This window comes from Rutilus rutilus (assembly GCF_951802725.1).
Source record: "Rutilus rutilus genome assembly, chromosome: 18".
NCBI classification, from domain to species: domain Eukaryota; kingdom Metazoa; phylum Chordata; class Actinopteri; order Cypriniformes; family Leuciscidae; genus Rutilus; species Rutilus rutilus.
Genome location: NC_140231.1, coordinates 34,007,916 through 34,029,485, shown reverse-complemented (window position 1 = coordinate 34,029,485; position 21,570 = coordinate 34,007,916). Strand labels below are relative to the sequence as shown.

The 21,570-nt window shown below is 40.6% G+C and overlaps 4 protein-coding genes across 4 annotated transcripts in view; 3 read left to right on the top strand and 1 right to left on the bottom strand.

Annotated features, from left to right (window-relative positions):
- The window catches only part of cUnh18orf54 (chromosome Un C18orf54 homolog), a 143,575-nt gene that overhangs the window by 106,621 nt on the left and 15,384 nt on the right, over positions 1-21,570 (top strand). The gene's annotated exons all lie outside the window — the stretch shown is intronic.
- Positions 5,656-7,267, top strand: LOC311277065 (vitelline membrane outer layer protein 1-like). The gene is made up of 5 exons (XM_084387209.1): positions 5,656-5,981; positions 6,106-6,224; positions 6,344-6,457; positions 6,724-6,908; positions 6,978-7,267. Exons 1-4 carry the CDS (start codon positions 5,778-5,780, stop codon positions 6,905-6,907), a joined length of 621 nt encoding a protein of 206 aa, XP_084243335.1. The 5' UTR covers positions 5,656-5,777; the 3' UTR covers position 6,908; positions 6,978-7,267.
- On the bottom strand, positions 10,918-12,436 carry LOC311277073 (vitelline membrane outer layer protein 1-like). Its single transcript, XM_084387219.1, has 5 exons — positions 12,149-12,436; positions 11,810-11,922; positions 11,574-11,687; positions 11,126-11,307; positions 10,918-11,049 (listed from the first exon to the last, which is right to left on the bottom strand). Exons 1-4 carry the CDS (start codon positions 12,350-12,352, stop codon positions 11,127-11,129), a joined length of 612 nt encoding a protein of 203 aa, XP_084243345.1. The 5' UTR covers positions 12,353-12,436; the 3' UTR covers positions 10,918-11,049; position 11,126.
- On the top strand, positions 18,394-20,115 carry LOC311277061 (vitelline membrane outer layer protein 1-like). Its single transcript, XM_084387205.1, has 5 exons — positions 18,394-18,763; positions 19,001-19,125; positions 19,248-19,361; positions 19,587-19,768; positions 20,030-20,115. Exons 1-4 carry the CDS (start codon positions 18,560-18,562, stop codon positions 19,765-19,767), a joined length of 624 nt encoding a protein of 207 aa, XP_084243331.1. The 5' UTR covers positions 18,394-18,559; the 3' UTR covers position 19,768; positions 20,030-20,115.

Here is a 21,570-nt window from a genome sequence, read left to right as displayed (position 1 = left end):
ATGAACCATGTCATACAACAGTTTTGTAATGTAAATCTGTAAAGTCAGCTGGTCATTATCACAAAATAAAGCCTAACCGGATGATCGGGACATTTGCAGACCCCTTTTGAAGTTGAAATCTTATTCATTCTTGTATGTTAGTGATTCTTCTGAAGACTCCTGATTCTTCTGAAGACTCCTGAACTTCTGCTGAAACGGCTGTCAAATATCAGCAATAAAGACTTTCTAAACAGAACCTTGTAGTTTCACATCGTTTTGCACAACACTTTACATCAGATCGTTCATTACGTTAGTGCATGGGACAGATGGTCTAAAGTGACTTGTATTGCATTCAAAGTAATGAGCAAGTTATGGTTATTTAAAAGTACATGCACCATTGAAGTAGTGAGCGAGTACACTGTGGCAAGATGGCCGCCATGTGCGGACGTCGACCTCCATTGGCCAGCAGTGCGCACGAGACATCTAGCCTTTATATATGATATCTATGTTATTAGACATTCTCTGAGAATAGCTACTTTTCTTCCTGGAACTACAGTATGTAGGGTTTGTTTCTGGTGGGACACTCATTAGTGGCGCACTCAGTGCTCGCTCGGCACATTGGTTGTGTTCCTATGGTAATGCTGGCATTTTAATCTCATAATTGTTGACTTCTTTGGTAAACAGAATTAATAAGTAAAGACATGTTTGCATGTATGTTGTATTTGGGAGGTTATACAATAATTAACTATTAAATATGCTTCAATTAGCATTAGCTTATAGCTTATTCCCTATTTTACGTAAACGTGTTATGTGTGTCTTTACAGGTATGTTTGGACTTTATTTTAAGTCCATATATGTTTAATTGTATAAATAAAAATAAAAGCTACACATTATTTTTATCTTTGTTTTTGTTTTGTACCATGGGTGTAAAGGAATAAGGATGACACTCTTATTGTATATGTTTATTCATATTTTAGTTAATGATTTGTAAGTGCATCATTGTGTCATGACTTTACTTGAGGAGGCACATCATAATTAATTCATTATTAACTAACCATACTCTAACATCAACTAATGGCTTGTTAATGCACACACACCCAGACCCGGAGAATATGATCATATCAGACCTGCCTATTGTGTCAGGGCCTCTGGTTAGTATTGAGCGGAAGCATTACACGGTTGAGAGAAGTCGGCATAGTACGGAAAAAATAAATAAAACCCTTGTTCCTGCTGCACCTCCAGAAGAAGTGAGTGTAACGTTTTATTAACCTTTATATTAATATTTATATTAATCTTTGAAAATCGTTTGCTGCACGCTTCACGATGAATGCAGGTTTACACTCAGGGTACATTACGGCATGTTTTTTTATGTACGACGTTCTCAATATAATTCATAATTCCACGTTTATAATGAACACTGCGTTATGGTTATTGTGTTATTGTGTTACAAACAGTGTGCGCACAGAACAGAGGGGCGGGGTGAGCAAAGCTCATTATCATTTAAAGACGCATGCACTGAAACGGCGTGCTAAAAACAGAGCTGTTTTTGACCAGGTAAAATTAGTGTTTTCTTACAATACTATTGAGAATTTTTAACTAAAGTATATTACAGACTTTTAATTTAGACCCTAAAGAATCATTAGCTTGTACAAAAATGGCATTATATGACCCCTTTAATATAAATTTTTCAGGACCAAAATAACATTATGCACAGTGAGGAGCCTACAGGTTACAAGCTTCACATATTAGAAAAATACAATAAAAAAAAAAAAAAAAATTAATAACCCTAACCTGCAAGTGAGCACTAAGTGTCACCATTGAGACGGGTGTCGGATTGTTTAGAACCCTCGACACAATATGGCACATTTGCTTCGGTTTCATTGTTTCATGAAGCCTCGAACTGCCCACCACTACTTAAAGGAGACATATCATGCTTTTAAATCGTTCCTTTTTACATATAAATCATACATTTGTGGTCTATATAAAGCGGAACTGCAATGCTTGGGTCTGAATTCCTCATTATTATAGCTCCACAGGCCCCTTTTCTGATGTGCGTCTGAGAGCAACTCGTTTTGGTGCGGTCTTTTTAAATGCAAATGAGACACGTCATACCCCGCCCCCTCTCCAGTCTGCAGAGGTGACACTCGGTTCAACTCCACCCCGTTCGGCCATTTTTGTAGTTTGATAGCAGAGATACGATTATCTAGCAGCACAGAAACTTTTGGACATCCAAGATTTGTGTCAACACAGAAAACATTTCATCATTGGATAGTTTTTTTGTTTTATTAAAGTGTTGTTTTATGTCTGCTTAATGCCCGGAAAGCTTTTCAGAAAAGAAAAGGCAACTTATTTAGCACAATTCACACGGTAATTCAGGAAAAAAATATCTCAGAATGCTGCACATGAAACTTTGGTCTTCCGACCTTTTACCACGGTGTCGATTTATTTTGATTAATATGTGCGAGGGGGAGAGAGAGCAAGACAGCACCTAGTTTGGAGACGGTGAAGTCTTGTTTACACTTTCGCCTGGATCGGAAGAGAGAGAGAGAGAGAGAGAGAGAGCGCGCGACCGGGTCTCTCTCTCTGCTTGTTCTTTCAGTTAAACATGCGCCCTGTCACAAGCGCGACAGTTCATCTACATTACTCACCAATAGGCCTATTTCACAAAAATGGCCGCCAAGACCGGAAGTAGGGTACACTCTTTTCCGGTGAAAGCGCTAGCACTAGCAGTCGGAGGACAAATGCGGAGACTAAAAGCGGGCAGTCCTGTTGCGTACCTTTCTATGTTTGCACTCATAGAAGAAACAACCCTATTTATAATTGCACAGCTTTCCTTGTGACGAAATGTTGAAAAAGCGCTGGATTTGGTTTATACCGAGAGAAGAGGGGCACTTTTTTGTGTGTTAAGCACTTCACGGAGGATGAAGTCCGTGTAACTTACGAGTCTACGAGAGTCCGCTCGTATATATCTTACACCACAGGCCGTGAAGGCCCCAACTGGGGAGAAGTTAAATCACGCCAGACACAGACGGCAAATTACGTGTCTGTGGTGTGAAGGAGTAAGCAGATGTTAAGTGTTGATGCCAGTTCGGGACTGATGCCCTGACAAAACATGTTTATATCGCACTTGATTGTTATCTGATTTGCACGTCATGCACTTTTATTTATTATTATTAACTGTTGGCAAATTAAAATTGTTTATAGAAGTTGTTTTCTGAAACTTTCTTAAAAATGAGTGAACACGGAGCAGTTTTTCCGTGAGCGGAACTGGAAAACCCGGCGTGGATCAGGAGCGGAGTGATAACAGAACGCTTAGAGTGGAGAGAGGAACATGCTTTTGCTCCACCCCAGGCTTTGATCACATCCCCCTAAGCAGGGTGAATAGCCTACACCTCGTCTTTACATTTACATTTATTCATTTTATCCAAAGCGACTTACAATTGCTATATATGTCAGAGGTCGCACGCCTCTGGAGCAACTAGGGGTTAAGTGTCTTGCTCAGGGACACATTGGTGTCTCACAGTGGATTCGAACCCGGGTCTCTCACACCAAAGGCATGTGTCTAATCCATTGCGCCACCACCCTAATTCCCATTCAACCTCTCACCCATCCTTCCCATTCAAACTAAAATTAAGACTATTTGAGAAATGTAAGCATATTTACAGCATTCAAATTATGAAAAGTGAATTTAAGACATAAGGGAACCCTGATATTGACGGAAATCCATCGTATACTCTCGTAGCGACTGATAACTTTAATCCCTGTATATATTATGAAGTCTATTATTGAATATAAAATTACATGCATTATGATATATTAGTAAATATATTGTCTCACATTTTTAAATATATGAAAATTCTTTATGTATTATTCAATATATTGTAATATTAACACATTATATTATTCTGTATATTTTCAAATATACTGTTAAATCATTTAATATATTGATCATTCATATATAGGAAAATAAATTTTCTTTTCATAAGGGGACCTGACAGCAAAATGTGATTTTGTAACATCATGATTTTTTAAAACATGTAATATCACTCACTTCATTCATGTTTTTAGTCTAACCATTTTTTTAATTATTTGCCTTAAATTCATTTTTAGACCTACTAGCAACGTTAGGTCAAATTCACTGTAAAGATGTACAATTCTTAGTTTCATTCATGGTGGTAACATGAAAACTGAGCCATAATCTAGTCACTAGTGGAATATTGCTGCAATCTCCGGAACAAACTAACACTTAATAACATGAAATTTTAACAAAAGCCACTAGATTTCAAACATAGCCTACAATCAGACATCATTTCAATTTATTTATTTATTTTATTTAGCTATAGTAAGTGTGAGCATGGTCATCAAGTGCTATGCCATTTAAATGAATGGAACTTTTTTTATGTAAGCAAACGTCAAGAATAATTTGTAACCTTTGTCCAATTTCGATCTTGTTACACAAAAACTATTAACAAAACGTACAACATCTGCTATTCTTACTTTTGTCAGATATATTAATGACAGAGAAAACAAGCTGTATCCATTTTGAGAATGAATGGCGATCGTAGCGGGCAGCATAGACATGTATTTATTATGTCTATGGCGGGCAGCGGCGCGACCGGAAGTATCGCTACCCTACTTCCGGTCTCGGTCGCCATTTTGGGAAATAGGCCTATCAAATCAGCCTTTGGCGGGGGCTAAAACAAGTTCAATGCAGGAAAAACCCTGTTGTTGCTGAAGTAGTTATCCTTGAAGTGCTTTGCGTTCGTGCACACAAAAATGACTTTATGGGTACATTTCTGTGAAAAATAAAACTCAACCAGGCACCTTGAAGAGGTTCTGATGCTGGGAGACAGTGTAATGAAGCGTGTGGGTTACTACATCCAACAACCGAACAATTTGACTTACCCTCTAGTAAATTCTGCATCCTTGAGCTTAGACTACAAAATCACAGCGAGAAATAAATATGACGGGAGTCGATGTCTTTATTTGGCAGTTCCGCTGCAAATACTGTGACGTCATTGTTCACAAAACATCATAGATAACAGAAAAATCAGAACAGGTTGAAAAATATGGCCAAAACAGAATATAAAGATATCAACGAAACACCTGAAGAGACTAACTTCAAATTTTCTATACTTCTAAACATTAAAAATATACAACAAAATGCATTTAAGGGCTAAAAAAGTGGATTTAGCATGATATGTCCCCTTTAAAAGGAAATCAGCCATCTTGGTTGGAGCCATTGGAGTTCAAGGACATGAAAAGGTGAAGATTAGAACCTAACTTCAGTGGGAAACAACACAAGCATAAAAACTGATGAGTTGATTGCCTCTTTGAATACTGATATGTCATTAAACCCAGATGCCTAGTAGCCAAGAGCTGAATAAAAAAAAAATCAAAATAAAAAAAACCTCATGTGAAAGACAACAAGCCTAGAATTGACAACTCCTTTGACCCAAAGCGTGATTATCTGCTGTATACATATACACCTCTTAACTCGTTGATTGGGTTGATTATCTGAATGTGCTCCACACGTGTTTAATTAGGTTTAATTATCTGAACGTGCTCCTCCTGAACTTTGTTAATAAAACATAATTTCTTAATTTGCCAAATATGGTAGGGGTTGCTCTTTGAGTATTATGATTGGATGGAATGGACATCGTGGTTAATGATTCTTGTGTATAAATATGAGGCTTCTTCCTAATAATATTATGCTGTCTTTGCTTTAGCATTTTCTGCAGATAGTCTTTGTAAAAGTTAATATAGCTCAGTAAAGTATTCAGACCAGTGTTGTAGCAATGCATCACTTCTTTTCCATGATGTTTTCACTGCTAGCCATTATTGGGCATGTGAGCAGTCAGTCCACAGAAGGGCCTTCTGAGCGGAGCAGCGACCGAGCTTACAGATCTGAGCTGAAGGTGTCGAACGGAATGGGTTGGGGATCGTGGGGGCCTAGGGACATGTGTCCAAGTGGAATGTACGCTGCAGGGTTTACTCTGAGGGTAAGATGGGCAATGGGCATTCCAGGTTTCTAAAGTGTAATACTAAAAAGCATGAAGATAAGTGTTACTATAGGTTGGGTTAAAGTTAACTCTTTCAAATGGAAGGTTGTCTTGTTCTTTTAAGGTGGAATCTCCTCTTATTTTTGGTGGTGATGATACAGCGCTCAATGTAATTCGTCTTCGCTGTGTCGATCTGTCCAAAGCCTCTCGTCGCCATAACTCAGTCGAGTCCAGCGTAGGAGGGTAATGGACTCTAATTATAAACAATTCTGGCATTAAGTGTTTTAAGCTATTTAAGTAAATTGAAGATTTTCTTGAATGATAATTGATTTGATTAGGCAACCTCTCTGTGTTTTCTTCAGCTGGGGTGACTGGACATATGATCAAGAGTGTTCTTCTGGATTCTTGACAGCTTTCCAGCTGAGAGTTGAATCTTCCCGAGGATCTGGAGATGATACGGCCGCAAATAACATCAAGTGAGTGTGTGCTGCTATAAGTTATAACATCTCTTACTCCGTGTATACCTCTTACACAATTTCTGACCCATCCTGGGTTTATTTAGCTATTTAAGGGCTCAGTTTTCCCCCATCAATAGTTTAGTTCTATCACACTCGTAGTCGTGCTGCTGTTCAAGATTGCAGTGATTAGGCTGTCGGCTGCAGGTGATCATGTGACTGACATTCAATCCAACAGCACAATTACATATTTTATCATAATATTGTCACATCTGAATTTTTTCCAGGTTCAAATGCAGTGGAGGTGAGGAGCTGGAGGGTGGCGGCACAAACTGGGGCGACTGGGGCAACTGGAGCCCAACGTGTGGCGGAACGGGAATCTGCGGCATACAGACCCGGATAGAACCGTCACAGGGAAGCGAAGGAGACGACACCGCTCTCAATGACGTAATCATGTTCTGCTGTGATTAAGGTGATGTGATCGCAATCAAAAACTCAGACTGACACACTGCAGATCAACTAAATCTGTTTATTCTTTCAGGTTTAAGAGGGTGACCACAAGAACATCAAGAAGATCAAATGTATTGTAATTATTGGTCATATTATAAACTAACATGAACCATGTCATACAACAGTTTTGTAATGTAAATCTGTAAAGTCAGCCGATCATTATCACAAAATAGTCTAACCGGATAATCGGGACATTTGCACCCCGCTTTATAAGTTTAAATGATCTTATTCATTCTTGTATGTTAGTGATTCTTCTGAAGACTCCTGAACTTCTGCTGAAACGGCTGTCAAATATCAGCAATAAAGACTTTCTAAACAGAACCTTGTAGTTTCACATTGTTTTGCACAACACTTTACATCAGATCGTTCACTATATTGGTGCATGTGTCAGATGGTCTAAAGTGACTTATATTGCATTCAAAGTAATTGCCTTATCCATTCATTCCCTGAGAATGACTAGCGTAATCTGCAGGAACACTACATTAAAGTGTAATATTGTCAAGTTACCATAAACGTTTTGCCTTTCTAAAGATATAAATGTTTAGCTAAAATGGCACAATGCACATTCAGAAAATGATTTGTTGTAAAACAAATTCAAACCACATTTGAGAAGACTGTAAACTCACTCCTGCAGAAAATCACAAACAGTGCCAAAATCAAGAAGCAGTTATAAATCTGCATTCAAAGACTGTTATAATCTGAGTTTATGTTTGGATGGCTGTTTTATCATGTTTCAGTTCTGTGCCTCAGTTTTCTGTTTCAGTTGGTCTCCTAGGCAGGTTACAAATGGTTGAAGGGTGTTTTCACACTGGCAGTTTAGTTGAGAACGGGACACGGTTCATGCAGACCCAGGTGCGCACTGGGGTATACCGAACCCGAGACTACCTGGAGGAGGTGATCTGAGTTCGGTTGCACTGAGTTCGGTGAATGTGAAAGCAACCCGGACTCAGGTGTGCGCTTGTTCAGGAAGTAAAGTAACCTGCACATGCGTTTTAGCTGATTATGATGTATTTAGTTAAATAAAACACAAGGGATGACAGTGTTGATGATTTATCTTGGATACAAGGATACCAGGAACACCTGGGGCCAGTTCAAAGGTAAGCTGATCGGATTTTGGTTATCGGATTGGATCAAATCTTGAAAATGGGTTGTTCAAAAGCGAAAGAAGGAATCTGAAATCAGATTAGATCACGGGATCCAATCCTAGTTTTAATCTGGATGAAACCTTCAGTTTGTGTTGTTCAAAACTTGTCAGTAGGATCTGGAGGACGAACGAGAAGAACGGTCCGGAGGACGAACGAGAAGATTTCTCGGGGGGGGGGGGGTTTAATTAGCCTACATTAAATCTTGTTGAATCATATAAGCTTATATTATATTTTATTGTCACACTTTAATGGGAAAATGAATTTATTTAATGAACAAATCAAACACAAACATGTAAGGCTTTTATTTGTACACATAACATTGAAACTATGGAGTGTGTTGTGGTTGCTTCATCTGCCAGAGCTTCTAAAACAGGCTTCTGACTGCTTTATTTTAAAATAACCACCAGATGGCGCTGTTCTTGACCAGTTCTCGACACTCTCAAAGCTTTGAATCTTTTCCTGGAACAGTTAGGGGAAAGCCTCAGTGATTCATGAGGCTTCATTTCCCCATCCCTACCAGCCGCTACCAACCTCAGACAGTAAAAGAAATGGACACAGCGACCCCATTGGAACTCAATGGAGACAAGTGAAGCCCATTTTTCGCGATTTCTTAGCACTTCCTTTCCTGACGCGCAGACTCAAACCGAGCAAAGCGTTACGTGAGCAACCCGTCTGTCTTCTAGTAGCTGTGCCAAGAGAAATCTGAATCATTCCCTTCCGAATCTTGCAGAGACGGAGAGTGTGAGTAGGAGCTGTCCATAAGCTGGAGCAGGAGCAACTTTTGCTAGGTATTCTGATTAATTATATTGTCATTTTGCCTCCACGTCCCCCCGATTGCCCGCGAGCTTCTCCTCCCATCCATACGGTAATCTCTCTACTGTGCGACAGAGAGTCACGTGGTTATGACGCAATCGTTAGCCTACTTTTACAAAAACTGCTTCTACGGGGCCATAACATAAGCTACAAGGTAATGGAGCATTTTATACATTGTCGTGTTTCTTTAGAAATAAATAATGGACAAATGGAGTCTTCAAACGCCTCAGATGTAAAGTTATTCGCTGTCAAAGTGACGCCAAAATGAATGGGAGTCAATGGGATGCTAACAGCAGGTGAAGTTCTGCTACAAGATGGTGGCACCGCGGCCGGCTTCAACTTCCGGTCGACTTCCTTCCCGCCTGCTACCAACACATACCTGAGATTACAGTGAATGGCGCACGAGGGGGCGGAGCAAAGACGTGACGTATCTCAGGATACAGCCAACCCACATTAAATAGACCATACTCTCCCCTGATAGGACACCACAACTGTCAATCACTTAACTAATCCTGTCACAATCCATCTACTACAGTATCACATCAGGGAGTGCATTGTAGTCTCCCTGAGAAAAAAATCAATTCATTTATTGCTAGAGGAGAGGAAGAATTTTTCAAACCATCTAAATCGACAATGTGTATGTTAGACCCGATACCGACTAAGCTACTGAAAGAGATGCTCCCAGAGGTCACAGATCCTCTTCTTAATATCATCAATTCATCTTTGTCACTAGGATACGTACCAAAAACCATTAAGCTGGCTATGATTAAACCGCTTGTTAAAAAAACAACTTTACTTGTCTAACTTTCAACTTGTTAAAATAACAAAATTAGTCAATTACAGGAAGATCTCGAAACTACCCTTTCTGTTAAAGATACTAGAAAAGGCAGTATCCTCACAAGTGTGTTCCTGTTTAGAAAGAAATAATATCTGTGAGGATTATCAGTCAGGATTTAGACCATAGTATCGGGACAGCTCTCATTAGAGTTACAAGTGATTTGCTCTTATCATCCGATCGGGGTTGTATCCCTCTATTAGTGTTACTCAATCTTAGTGCTGCATTTGATACTATTGACCACAACACTCTTTTAAATAGACTCAAAAATTAAGTTGGCAATTGGCATTAGTGGAATTGCAATAGCATGGTTTAACTTTATACACTAATTCATACATTTATTAAAGTTAAACTTATTACTTTTGTGTAATATCAATGTGAACTCTTTCATTAGTATAAACTTCACTAGCTTCAACAAGCTAGTTTGCTAACATATTAATTTGTTAACCTATTAACAACAGTATGTTATACAGTAGCACTTGCTGTAAGTGTGCAGCAGTTAAAAGGATTTATTTGCTCTCAAATCAAGCTCATGCACCACTTGTCATCATGATGGTAACTATCCTAAAACCAACATTAACAGAAATTCTTCTAAATTAGCATAACAAAACATTAATCACTACTAAACCTCCCACTTAACATTAATCTTGCACAAAAAAAAACATTATATTACACTTAATTGTAGCATTTACTCTCCCAAGTGCCATCGGCAAAGCATGCTGGGAAATAGACATCCCATCCGTTTGAGTTAAAATTAAGTTCGTCTAAATGAAAAGAAATAATTTCATAAAACACAAAACAATGAAACAGTTCAGTTTACTTAAAATATATCAGTTCTGTGAACTTGAAAGAAAAAGAAAGTGCTAAATACCCATAAAAGTTAATTCGACTAAACTGATTAGTTTTATTTAAGTTTGTCCTACTCAAACCAATTAATTATTTTGAGCGTTAGGGTTTACAGTGTTGTGATGTGTAAATGATCAAGCAGACACAGAGACTGTATAGTACCATAACATTTTCAAGTTTATTAAGAAAAAGGCTCATTATTATACACAAGATTAAGCAAATTCATCCAGCTCCTTCTTTGATTGGTCAGTAGAACATGCCTGCTTCTTTTTTGAGCCAATCAGAACATTACATTTATATGTATTTAAATTCAGCCAATCATATTATATTTTGCGATAATGACTGGCTGACTTTACAGATTTACATTACAAAACTGTTGTATTATGTTAGTTTATCATAATATGATGATCAATAATTTCAATAAATTTGATCTTCTTGCTGTTCTTGTTGTCATCCTCGAACACCTGAAAGAAAAATCCAATTTAGTAGATCTGCAGTCACTATTAGTAAGATCTGAGTTTTTGATTGCGATCACATCACCTTAATCACAGCAGAACATGCGCACGTCATTGAGAGCGGTGTCGTCTCCATTTCCCTGTGGCCCTTCTATCAGTGTCTTGATGCCACAGATTCCTTTTCCCATACAGGTTGGGCTCCAGTTGCCCCAGTTGCCCCAGTTTGTGCTGTCACCCTCCAGCACAAAACCTCCAGTGCAGGTGAACCTGGAAAATATTCAGATGTGACAATATTATGATAAAATATGTAATTGTGCTGTTGGATTGAATGTCAGTCACATGATCACCTGCAGCCGACGGCCTAATCACTGCAATCTTGAACAGCAGCACAACTGAGAGTGTGATATTAACTAAACTATTGATGGGGAAAACTGAGTCCTTAAATAGCTAAATAAACCCAGGATGGGTCAGAAATTGTGTAAGAGGTATACACCGAGTAAGAGATGTTATAACTTATAGCAGCACACACTCACTTGATGTTGTTTGCGGCCGTATCATCTCCATCTCCTTGGGAAGATTCGACTCTCAGCTGGAAAGCGGTCAAGAATCCAGAAGAACACCATTTGATATCTGTCCAGTCACCCCAGCTGAAGAAAACACACAAAGAGGATGCCTGATCAAATCAATGATTATTTTCAAGAAAATCCAGAAATTACTTATATAGCTTAAACACTTAATGCAAGAATTGTTAATAATCTGAGTCTATTACTTTCCAACGTTGGACTCAATTGAGTTGTAGTCACGTGAGCCTGGCCGATCGACACAGTAAAGACGAATCCCATTGAGCGCTGTATCATCACCACGACCAACTGATCCTTCCACCTTAAAACAACAACATTGAGACAATCTTCCACTTGAAAGAGTTAACTCTAACCCAACACTTAGTAACATTTATCTTCATGCTCTTTAGTATTACACAGACACTTAAATCTTAAGCAGGTGCAGTTCCCTGGAGAAACCTGGAATTAAATGACAAACAGCAACTCCACAGTTTTGAATCTTTGAAGCGCTCATCCACCCCCATATTATCAAAATAGAGTCAACTTACCCTCAGACTAAACCCCGCGGCGTACCTTCCACTTGGACACATGCTCTTATACCCCCACGATCCCCACTTCATTCCGTTCGACACCGTCAGCTCAGATCTGTAAGGTCGGTCGACGCTCCGCTCATAACGACGTTCTGCGGGCCGACTGCTCACATGCCCAATAATGGCTAGCAGTGAAAACATCATGGAAAAGAAGTGATGCATTGCTACAGCACTGGCCTGATTGCTAAAAAATAAATACTGACTGTTAGATTTTCAGGTAGACTATCTTCAGCCTGTAGGAAACTCAGAAGCGAAAACCAGGAGACTTGGTTGTATCTTCAGCAGGATTCTTTACTGAGAACACAAGCTGTCGGTAGCTGCAGTTATAAAGTCTGACTAAGAGAATTTTATCTTATAGAAATTCAATGGGCAGTCCTTAAAGGTGCTGACAGTCCTTAAAAATGTTGACCTTACACACAGCCTTTGAGATGACCACTAAATCGAATCATCTAAAGACAACATAGGCTATTACCCCCGACTGAAGATAATGCCCCCCCCCCCCCCCCCCCCCATATAAACATCACATGATGGTCACAAGAACTAAGATTATGTAATCAATCACAGAAGATCAAAGACCAAACCCCTTCAATGGAAACTATATTGAATCTAATCAGTAAATTGATGCCATCATGTTCACCTTGAATGCCCAATACAGTGTAGTTCACCTTAGTTTTTCATGTGATGTAATAAGGATATAGGATCAGCAGATCTTAAACATATTCTTAAATTTGTAATATTACAAGCCTCAGCTATCAGTGATCAGGTGGAAACAGACGCCTGCTTGAATGATCAAGCAGGTCCTTCATCAGATCCGGATACAGCCTGGATCCAGTGGACTGCGGTGAACCTCGGGATAAACAGAGAGACTAATATTAGCGTACAGTAGATGCCATCCTTCTTATGATGTAACAAGTACATAAGGGAGTGTTCCCGGTTCCGGCTGATCTAAACTATGCAGCCTAACATTGAGTTATAGAAGTCTATAATGTGTTATGTGTATGCTAGGTCAAAGAGATGTGTTTTTAGTGTAGATCTGAACTGACAGAGTGCGTCTGCTTCCCGGACAATGTTAGGAAGACTGTTCCAAAGTTTTGGTGCTAAATAGGAAAAGGATCTACCGCCAGCAGTCGATTTTGATATTCTAGGTATTATCAACTGGCCGGAATTTTGAGATCGCAATAGACGTGAAGGACTATAATGCGTTAAAAGCTCGCTCAAGTACTGGGGAGCTAAACCATTTTGTGCTTTGTAAATAATCTGCAATATTTTATAATGTACCCCTCCTTGAACTGCCACCTTACCGTGGTGGAGGGGTTTGAGTCCCCGACCCTAGGAGCTATGTTGTCCGGGGCTATATGCCCCTGGTAGGGTCTCCCAAGGCAAACAGGTCCTAGGTGACGGGTCAGACCTTTATGATGGAGTTAAGATCAAGGACCGTGGTGTCGCCCGGCATGGCGCAGCCGGGGTCCCAACCTGGAGCCAGGCCCGAGGTTGGGGCTCATATGAGAGCGCCTGGTGGCTGGGCCTCCCCCATGGGGTCCGGCCGGGCTCAGCCTGAAGGAGCGACGTGGGGCCGCCCTCCCGTGGGCTCACCACCTGTAGTAGGGACCGTAAGGGACCTGCTTAGAGGATCGGGTGGCAGTCAAAGGCAGGGGCCTCGACAACCCGATCTCTGGACACGGAAACTAGCTCTAGGGACGTGGAATGTCACCTCGCTGGCGGGGAAGGAGCCTGAGATTGTGCGTGAGGTTGAGAGGTACCGACTAGAGATGGTCGGGATCACCTCTACTTACGGCTTGGGCTCTGGAACCACACTCCTGGAGAGAGGATGGACTCTTCACCACTCTGGAGTTGCCCATGGTGAGAGGCGGCGGGCTGGTGTGGGTTTGCTTATAGCCCCCCAGCTCAGCCGCCATGTGTTGGAGTTCACCCCGGTGAACGAGAGGGTTGGTTCCCTGCGCCTTCGGGTCGGGGATAGGTCTCTCACTGTCGTGTGCGCCTACGGGCCAAACAGCAGTGTAGAGTACCCGGCCTTCTTGGGGTCCCTGGGAGGGGTGCTGGAAAGTGCTCCGACCGGGGACTCCGTCGTTCTACTGGGGGACTTCAACACCCACGTGGGCAGCGACAGTGACACCTGGAGGGGCATGACTGGGACGAAGGCCCCCCTGATCTGAACCCGAGCGGTGTTCTGTTATTGGACTTCTGTGCTAGTTATATTATAATAATAATAATTTTTATGGACAAAATTTCTAGGCGCAGCCAGGGGCCGGAGGGTGTCAGGTTTGGGGACCACGCAATTTTGTCTCTGCTTTTGCGGATGATGTTGTTGTGCTGGCGCCATCAGACCAGGACCTTCAGCATTCACTGGGACGGTTTTCAGCCGAGTGTGAAGTGGCTGGGATGAGAATCAGCACCTCCAACTACCAAACTATTTCTATTAATTATCTGAAAATAGTTGGTTTATTCTTTTTAATGATAATCACTCTGAACTATTAAAGGTTTCTGAAACCCCCTTTTTCTAAAATGATTAAATTCATTATCAATAAAAGACACCTTTGAAATGTCAACAAACATTTATTATGTGAGAATTTTTAGCTTAATATCTCACAAGTTAGTGTAATGTAATGTGTATTTTTGATGTTGAGTACAAATGCAAACATGACTTATTTGAGCATTAAAATAAACAGATTTGATCCGTGTGTACTGTGTGATGTATTATGATCTTGTAAATGTATAATATATTGATTCAACTTCTTGTATTTCTCATTTTCAGCTGATGTGGCTGTAGATGTTCCTGCATCAGCCGGGGAAACCAATTTGTGTGAGTACAAGTTTTGTTTTTTTCTTTCATTGAAAAGTTTGGTGCCAGTAAGATTATCTTTGAAAGAAGTCTCTTCTGCTCACAAAGGTTGCATTTATTTGATCAAAAATACAGTGATATTTTGAAATAATATTACAACTTAAAATGTAAAAACGTAAAAAGTCTTTTCAATTTCATAGGATCATTCGGGTACTCAAACCCCTCCACCACGATAAGGTTGCAGTTCAAGGAGGGGATTACTACTTTTAAATGTTGTCTAATACAGCGGTCCCCAACCTTTTTTGCGCCACGGACCGGTTTAATATCAGACAATATTTTCACGGACCGGCCTTTAAGGTGTGGCGGATAAATACAACAAAATAAAATGATACGACCTGCATAAAAACTGGGGTATTTTTTAAATATTATAATAAACGTGAATCCAATGTGTAGGCATACTTGCAACTTTATTAGCAGCGTCCTCGTAACATCGCGCCAACAACATAACATGAGTAACATCCTTTCTGCCCCCTAACGCTCTCTGGTCGCTATGGTAACGTAAAACATGCCTTCAAAATAAGATACACCACAAAAACAAATTTAAAGGGCATGAAAAATACAACTCACTATAACGCTGAATCAGTGGGAGCCCTGAGCCTGTTTCTCTGTAACAAGACGGTCCTGACGGAAATGGCAACAGGGTTTTCAGTGCTGTTGTGGCGATCTCAGGGTATTCTGTCATGACTTTTATCCAGAACACCGGCAGAGTTGTTGTCTCGAACATACTTTTAAGGCCGCCGTCATTTGCGATCTCCAGCAGTTGATCTTCTTGCACAGACATGCTGGATTCACCTGGTTTGTTGACAAATGGGTCGCGAATCCATTCCTTGGCAGTTCGTGGGTCTTTTGTGGTTGGGAAGTAGCGCTTGAACTCTTTTAAAAGCGAAGACAGGTGATCGTTCACCAGCTGGGAGAATGGAGGCTCGGGCTCAGTCTCTTCCAAAATCCACGCCAATGTTGGAAACATGTCAAATATACCTCTGTTCACGCGACGTCCCCACAAATCCAGTTTGGCTTTAAATGCAGCTACTTTATCAGCCAACTTGAAGACTGTTGTCATTTTCCCCTGAAGTGACAGATTGAGTTCATTGAGCAGGTTGAATATGTCACATAAGTAAGCGAGTTTTGCGACCCATTCCTCGTCACTGAAATGTGCTGCCAGCGGTGACTTTTTTTCGGAGAGAAATCTCTGCAGCGGCTCTCGTAATTCAAACACTCTGGCCAGCAATCTCCCTCGGGATAACCATCTTATTTCTGTGTATAAGAGAAGGCGTCTGTGCTCCGCGTCCATCTCCTCACAAAGCTGCTCGAACAGACGCGAGTTAAGGGTGTGTGCTTTGATGTGGTTAATAACTTTAACAACATCATTCAATACACTGTTAAGTTCCAGTGGCATTTTTCGGCTAGCCAGCATTTCCCTGTGAATGACACGTAGACTCACATTCAGGTGCAACCTCTTTAATCCGAGCAGTTAAACCAGACAGCCATCCTTTCATGGCAGCAGCTCCGTCTGTGCATATGCCAACACAAAATGACCATTTCAGTTTTCCTGATATATAGTCATCCAGCGACTTGAAAAGTTCTTCGGCTGTGGTTTTGGTTGGCAACGATAGTGCACATAACATATCCTCATGCACATCCTCCTGATAAAGATATCGCACATAAACAAGTAGTATTGCCTTGTTGTCAATATCTGTAGACTCGTCAACCTGGAGTGCGTACCACGGTGATGTATTTATCCTCTCCAACAATTGTGTTTCAATGTCCTCTGCTATTTCGTCAATGCGCCGAGTGACGGTGCTAGCCGAAAGAGGCACCTGTGCTATCTTTTTAACCGCAGCGTCTCCTAGAAGTTCACGGCAAATGTCTTTTGTGGCGGGAAGGATCAATTCTTCACAATTCTTCTTTTTGTTCACACTTTTTTCTTTCAAAATACTCAAAAGGCTTGTCTTTTAATGCGGGGTGCTTGATCTCCAAGTGGTCCGAAGCAGTTTTGAAGGCTTTATTGTCTCATTAGAGAGCTGGTTGCCACATATTATGCAGAGCGGGCTTGGTGCGTGTAAATCACCTGTTGCGATAAATCCATATTTCCAGTAGGACTCCTGGTATTGTCTGTTAAATGCAGATTTCTTTTTCTTGGAAGTCGTAGGCTCTTCTTCTGTCTCCTCACTGGGCCGTTTCCCCTTCGCAAAGCAACTTTCCAGAGACGTTTGTTTTTTACTCATTTTGCTAGCTTGTGGGTTTATTTTTAGCAGTAACGTATCACGTGACCGAGACAAGCGTCTTGCTATGAGCCAAGAGTGAGTCATAGACGGATGTAACGGAGAAAATTTGAAGTTGACGATGCTGACTCGCGATCTTCGCAGTTGTGAACGCGCCAGAGAGAAATGCACATTTCATACGAATTACATAAGCAGAGAACAGTCCGTTTTCTTCCGTTTTGAATTGTTCTGTTTAAAAGTAGACATTTCAAGCTTTCTATATGTGTCTCAGTTCTGTGAGGTCCAGTTCATGCGCGGGTGCCTCCGTGTCATGATTATCTATTTTCTACTACATTTACTTATTTATTAAATCCAGGCAATTGGTTGATGAAACATTGATTAAAATTAAGATACAATTAATACAAAACTAAATTAAATTTAAAGACAGGCTTTGTGCTTTCTGTTTGAGGTCTCTGTGCAAGTTCAGTGCCGCTTTCAGAGCGCTCACGTCCGTAATGGAGAACTGCCCTGTCTGTAACCTTGTTTTTTTGGTGTGTGTGTGTGTGTGTGTGTCTGTGAAATACATTTCTAAATAAATGCGATTTATAGTCCAGTGCGACTTATAGGCTATATGTTTTTTCCTCTTCATGACACATTTTTTGACTGATGCGACTTATACTCCGGAGCGACTTACAGTCCGGAAAATACGGTAAGTTATTTATTCTTTCTGTGCGGCCCGGTACCAAATGACCCAAATGGCTCAGTTTTAGTTTAGAAACCAGACAGAATTCATTTAAAGTGGCCATTGTTATTATTTTCTTATTTCTTAGGCTCCACATTTGACTATTCTTGTGTAAGACTGCCCCTGTGTAACGTCTTTTCGTTGTTATCTGCACATCAGGGACACACCTAGACAAAACAAGAACTAGGGTTGAACACACTTATACACTTGCACCCAAACGTGATCACAAGACACGCACATACATTTAAACATCTGACCTCTCTTCCTTGTTATTGTATTTCTTAATATGCCAAATATGGTAGGGGTTGATCTTTGAGTACTATGATTGGATGGAATGGACATCGTGGATGATTTTGCTTAATCTTGTGTATAAATATGAGCCTTTTTTCTTAATAAACTTGAGAATGTTATGGTACTAGACAGTCTCTGTGTCTGCTTGATCATTCTCACATCACAAGGGTTGAGGCGTCTGTTTCCACCTGATCACTGATAGCTGAGGCTGCAGATAGTCTACCTGAAAATTAATCTAACAATCAGTATTTTTCAATCAGACCAGTTCTGTAGCAATGCATCACTTCTTTTCCATGATGTTTTCACTGCTAGCCATTATTGGGCATGTGAGCGGTCGGCCCGCAGAAGGTCGTTCTGAGCGGAGCATCGAACGATATTACAGATCTGAGCTGACGGTGTCGAACGGAATGAATTGGGGATCGTGGGGATATAAGAGCATGTGTCCAATTGGAAGGTACGCCGCAGGGTTTAGTCTGAGGGTAAGTTTGGCATTGACTCTATTTTGCTAATATGGGGGTGGATGAGCGCTTCAAAGGTTCAAAACTGTGGAGTTGCCGTTTGTCATTTAATTCCAGGTTTCTCCAGGGAACTGCACCTGCTTAAGATTTTTACAGTGTCTGTGTAATACTAAAGAGCATGAAGATAAATGTTACTATGGGTTGGGTTAGAGTTAACTCTTTCAAATTGGAAGATTGTCTCAATGTTGTTGTTTTAAGGTGGAAAGACCAATTGGTCGTGGTGATGATACAGCGCTCAATGGGATTCGTCTTCACTGTGTCACTCGGTCCACAGGATCATCAGGCTCACATGACTACACTACAATTGAGTCCGACGTAGGACGGTAATGGACTCAAATTATTAACAATTCTTGCATTAAGTGTTTAAACTAGATAAGTAAATTGAGGACTTTCTTGAAAATAATCATTGATTTGATCAGGCAACCTCTTTGTGTGTTTTCTTCAGCTGGGGTGACTGGACAGATATCAAATGGTGTTCTTCTGGATACTTGACAGCTTTCCAGCTAAGAGTTGAATCTTCCCAAGGAGATGGAGATGATACGGCCGCAAACAACATCAAGTGAGTGTGTGCTGCTATAAGTTATAACATCTCTTACTCATCCTGGTTATATTTTTCCATTTAAGGACTCAGTTTTCCCCCATCTATAGTTTAGTTAATATCACACTCGCAGTCGTGCTGCTGTTCGTGATTGTGATTGCTGCAGGTGATCATGTGACTGACATTCAATCCGACAGCACAATAACATATTTTATCATAATATTGTCACATCTGAATTTTTTCCAGGTTTACCTGCACTGGAGGTTATTATCTGCAGGGTGACGGCACAGACTGGGGCAATTGGGGCAACTGGAGCCCAACCTGTATGGGAAAAGGAATCTGTGGCATCAAGACCCGGATAGAAGAGCCACAGGGAAAAGGAGACGACACCGCTCTCAATGACGTGCGCATGTTCTGCTGTGATTAAGGTGATGTGATCGCAATCAAAAACTCAGATCTTACTAATAGTGACGGCAGATCTACTAAATCTGATTTTTCTTTCAGTATGTATTGTAATTATTGATCATCATACTATGATAGACTAACATAAACCATGTCATACAACAGTTTTTTTAATGTAAATATGTAAAGTCAGCCGGTCATTATCACAAAAAAAGTCTAACTGGATGATCAGGACATTTACATCCCACCTGTTATTGGAGTTGAAAGTATTTTATTCTTTCTTGTAGGTTAGTGATTCTTCTGAAGACTCCTGAACTTCTGCTGTCAGTCAAACAGTTGTCAAATATCAGTATTAAAGACTTTCTAAAAATAACCTTGTAGTTTCACATTGTTTTGCACTACACTTTACATCAGATCGTTCATTACATTAGTGCATGTGGCAGATGGTCTAAAGTGACTTATATTGCATTCAAAGTAATTGTCTTATCCGTTCATGCATTCCCTGAGAATGACCAACATACTCTACAGGAACACTACATTAAATTAAAGTGTAATATTGTCAATCTTATTACCCTATTTTATTCGAATTTTCTAAACTCATTAAATCATCTAAATCGACAACATGTATGTTAGACCCTATACCGACTAAGCTACTGAAAGAGATGCTTCCAGAGGTCATAGATCCTCTTCTTAATATGATTAGTTCATCTTTGTCATTAGAATATGTACCAAAAACGTTTAAGCTGGCTATGATAAAAACGCAACTTGATCCTACAGAATTAGTCAATTACAGGCTGATCTCAAATCTACATTTTCTGTCAAAGATACTAGAAAAGGCTGTATCCTCACAACTATGTTCCTTTTTAGAAAGAAATGATATCTGCGAGGATTTAGACCGTACCATAGTACTGAGACAGCTCTCATTAGAGTCACAAATGATTTGCTCCTATCATCCGATCATGGTTGTATATCTCTATTAGTGTTACTCGATCTTAGTGCTGCATTTGACACTATTGACCACAACATTCTTTTAATAAATAGATTCGAAAATTATGTTGGCATTAGTGGAATTGCATTAGCATGGTTTAAATCATACTTATCTGACCGTTATCAGTTTGTAGCAGTAAATGAAGAGATGTCTCATCGATCACAAGTTCAGTATGGCATACCCCAAGGCTCAGTACTAGGACCGTTGCTGTTCAATCTGTACATGCTACCCTTGGGAGATATCATTAGGAAGCATGGCATTAGTTTTCACTGTTATGCTAATGATACGCAGCTCTATATTTCTTCACGCCCTGACAAAATTTTGTAACGATAAACTGGACGGAAGCCAGCAGGAGAGCCTGACGCAGGGACTGAGACAGGCAAATCCAAGGTGCAGAGTGAAGGTGATGGTGAATCCGCGGTGAGATCAGAGGTGAAGTAATCCAGAGTCCAGTACACAGGAAACACGAGGGAACAGGAACAGGCACGAGGACGGGATACTCAAACAACGATCTGACAACATGAGACGGGAGAGAGGGCATTAAATAGGCTGCGAGATGACCGCTGATCGGGATGATTAGCGGCAACGCCCACCTGAAACAATGAACGTAACGAGACACACCCACATAAAATGGCAGGTGTGTGTCCAGGCCCATCTCAGTCTTACCGGAAGGAGAGTAGATGGTGAGGACTTCCCGGCGGAGATCCCACTCGATAGTTGCCTCAACCTTACTATCGGGCTTGCTCTTTTACCGGGCACGAGTGTAGAAATTGTCCGCGGCTACCACAGTAAAGACAGAGTCCATGGGATCTCCGCCTTTCCCTCTCCTCCCGGGAAAGC

What these genes read in the sequence shown, in the direction of transcription:
- LOC311277065 (XM_084387209.1), top strand. Translation starts at nt 5,778, where the DNA reads ATGCATCACTTCTTTTCCATGATGTTTTCACTGCTAGCCATTATTGGG. An exon ending in GTCGAGTCCAGCGTAGGAGG is followed by an intron (nt 6,225 to 6,343) that starts GTAATGGACTCT and finishes TGTTTTCTTCAG; the next exon opens with CTGGGGTGACTGGACATATG. An exon ending in ACGGCCGCAAATAACATCAA is followed by an intron (nt 6,458 to 6,723) that starts GTGAGTGTGTGC and finishes AATTTTTTCCAG; the next exon opens with GTTCAAATGCAGTGGAGGTG.
- LOC311277061 (XM_084387205.1), top strand. Translation starts at nt 18,560, where the DNA reads ATGCATCACTTCTTTTCCATGATGTTTTCACTGCTAGCCATTATTGGG. An exon ending in CCGCAGGGTTTAGTCTGAGG is followed by an intron (nt 18,764 to 19,000) that starts GTAAGTTTGGCA and finishes TGTTGTTTTAAG; the next exon opens with GTGGAAAGACCAATTGGTCG. An exon ending in ATTGAGTCCGACGTAGGACG is followed by an intron (nt 19,126 to 19,247) that starts GTAATGGACTCA and finishes TGTTTTCTTCAG; the next exon opens with CTGGGGTGACTGGACAGATA.
- LOC311277073 (XM_084387219.1), bottom strand. Translation starts at nt 12,352, where the DNA reads ATGCATCACTTCTTTTCCATGATGTTTTCACTGCTAGCCATTATTGGG. An exon ending in CCGCGGGGTTTAGTCTGAGG is followed by an intron (nt 11,923 to 12,148) that starts GTAAGTTGACTC and finishes TGTTGTTTTAAG; the next exon opens with GTGGAAGGATCAGTTGGTCG. An exon ending in ATTGAGTCCAACGTTGGAAA is followed by an intron (nt 11,688 to 11,809) that starts GTAATAGACTCA and finishes TGTTTTCTTCAG; the next exon opens with CTGGGGTGACTGGACAGATA.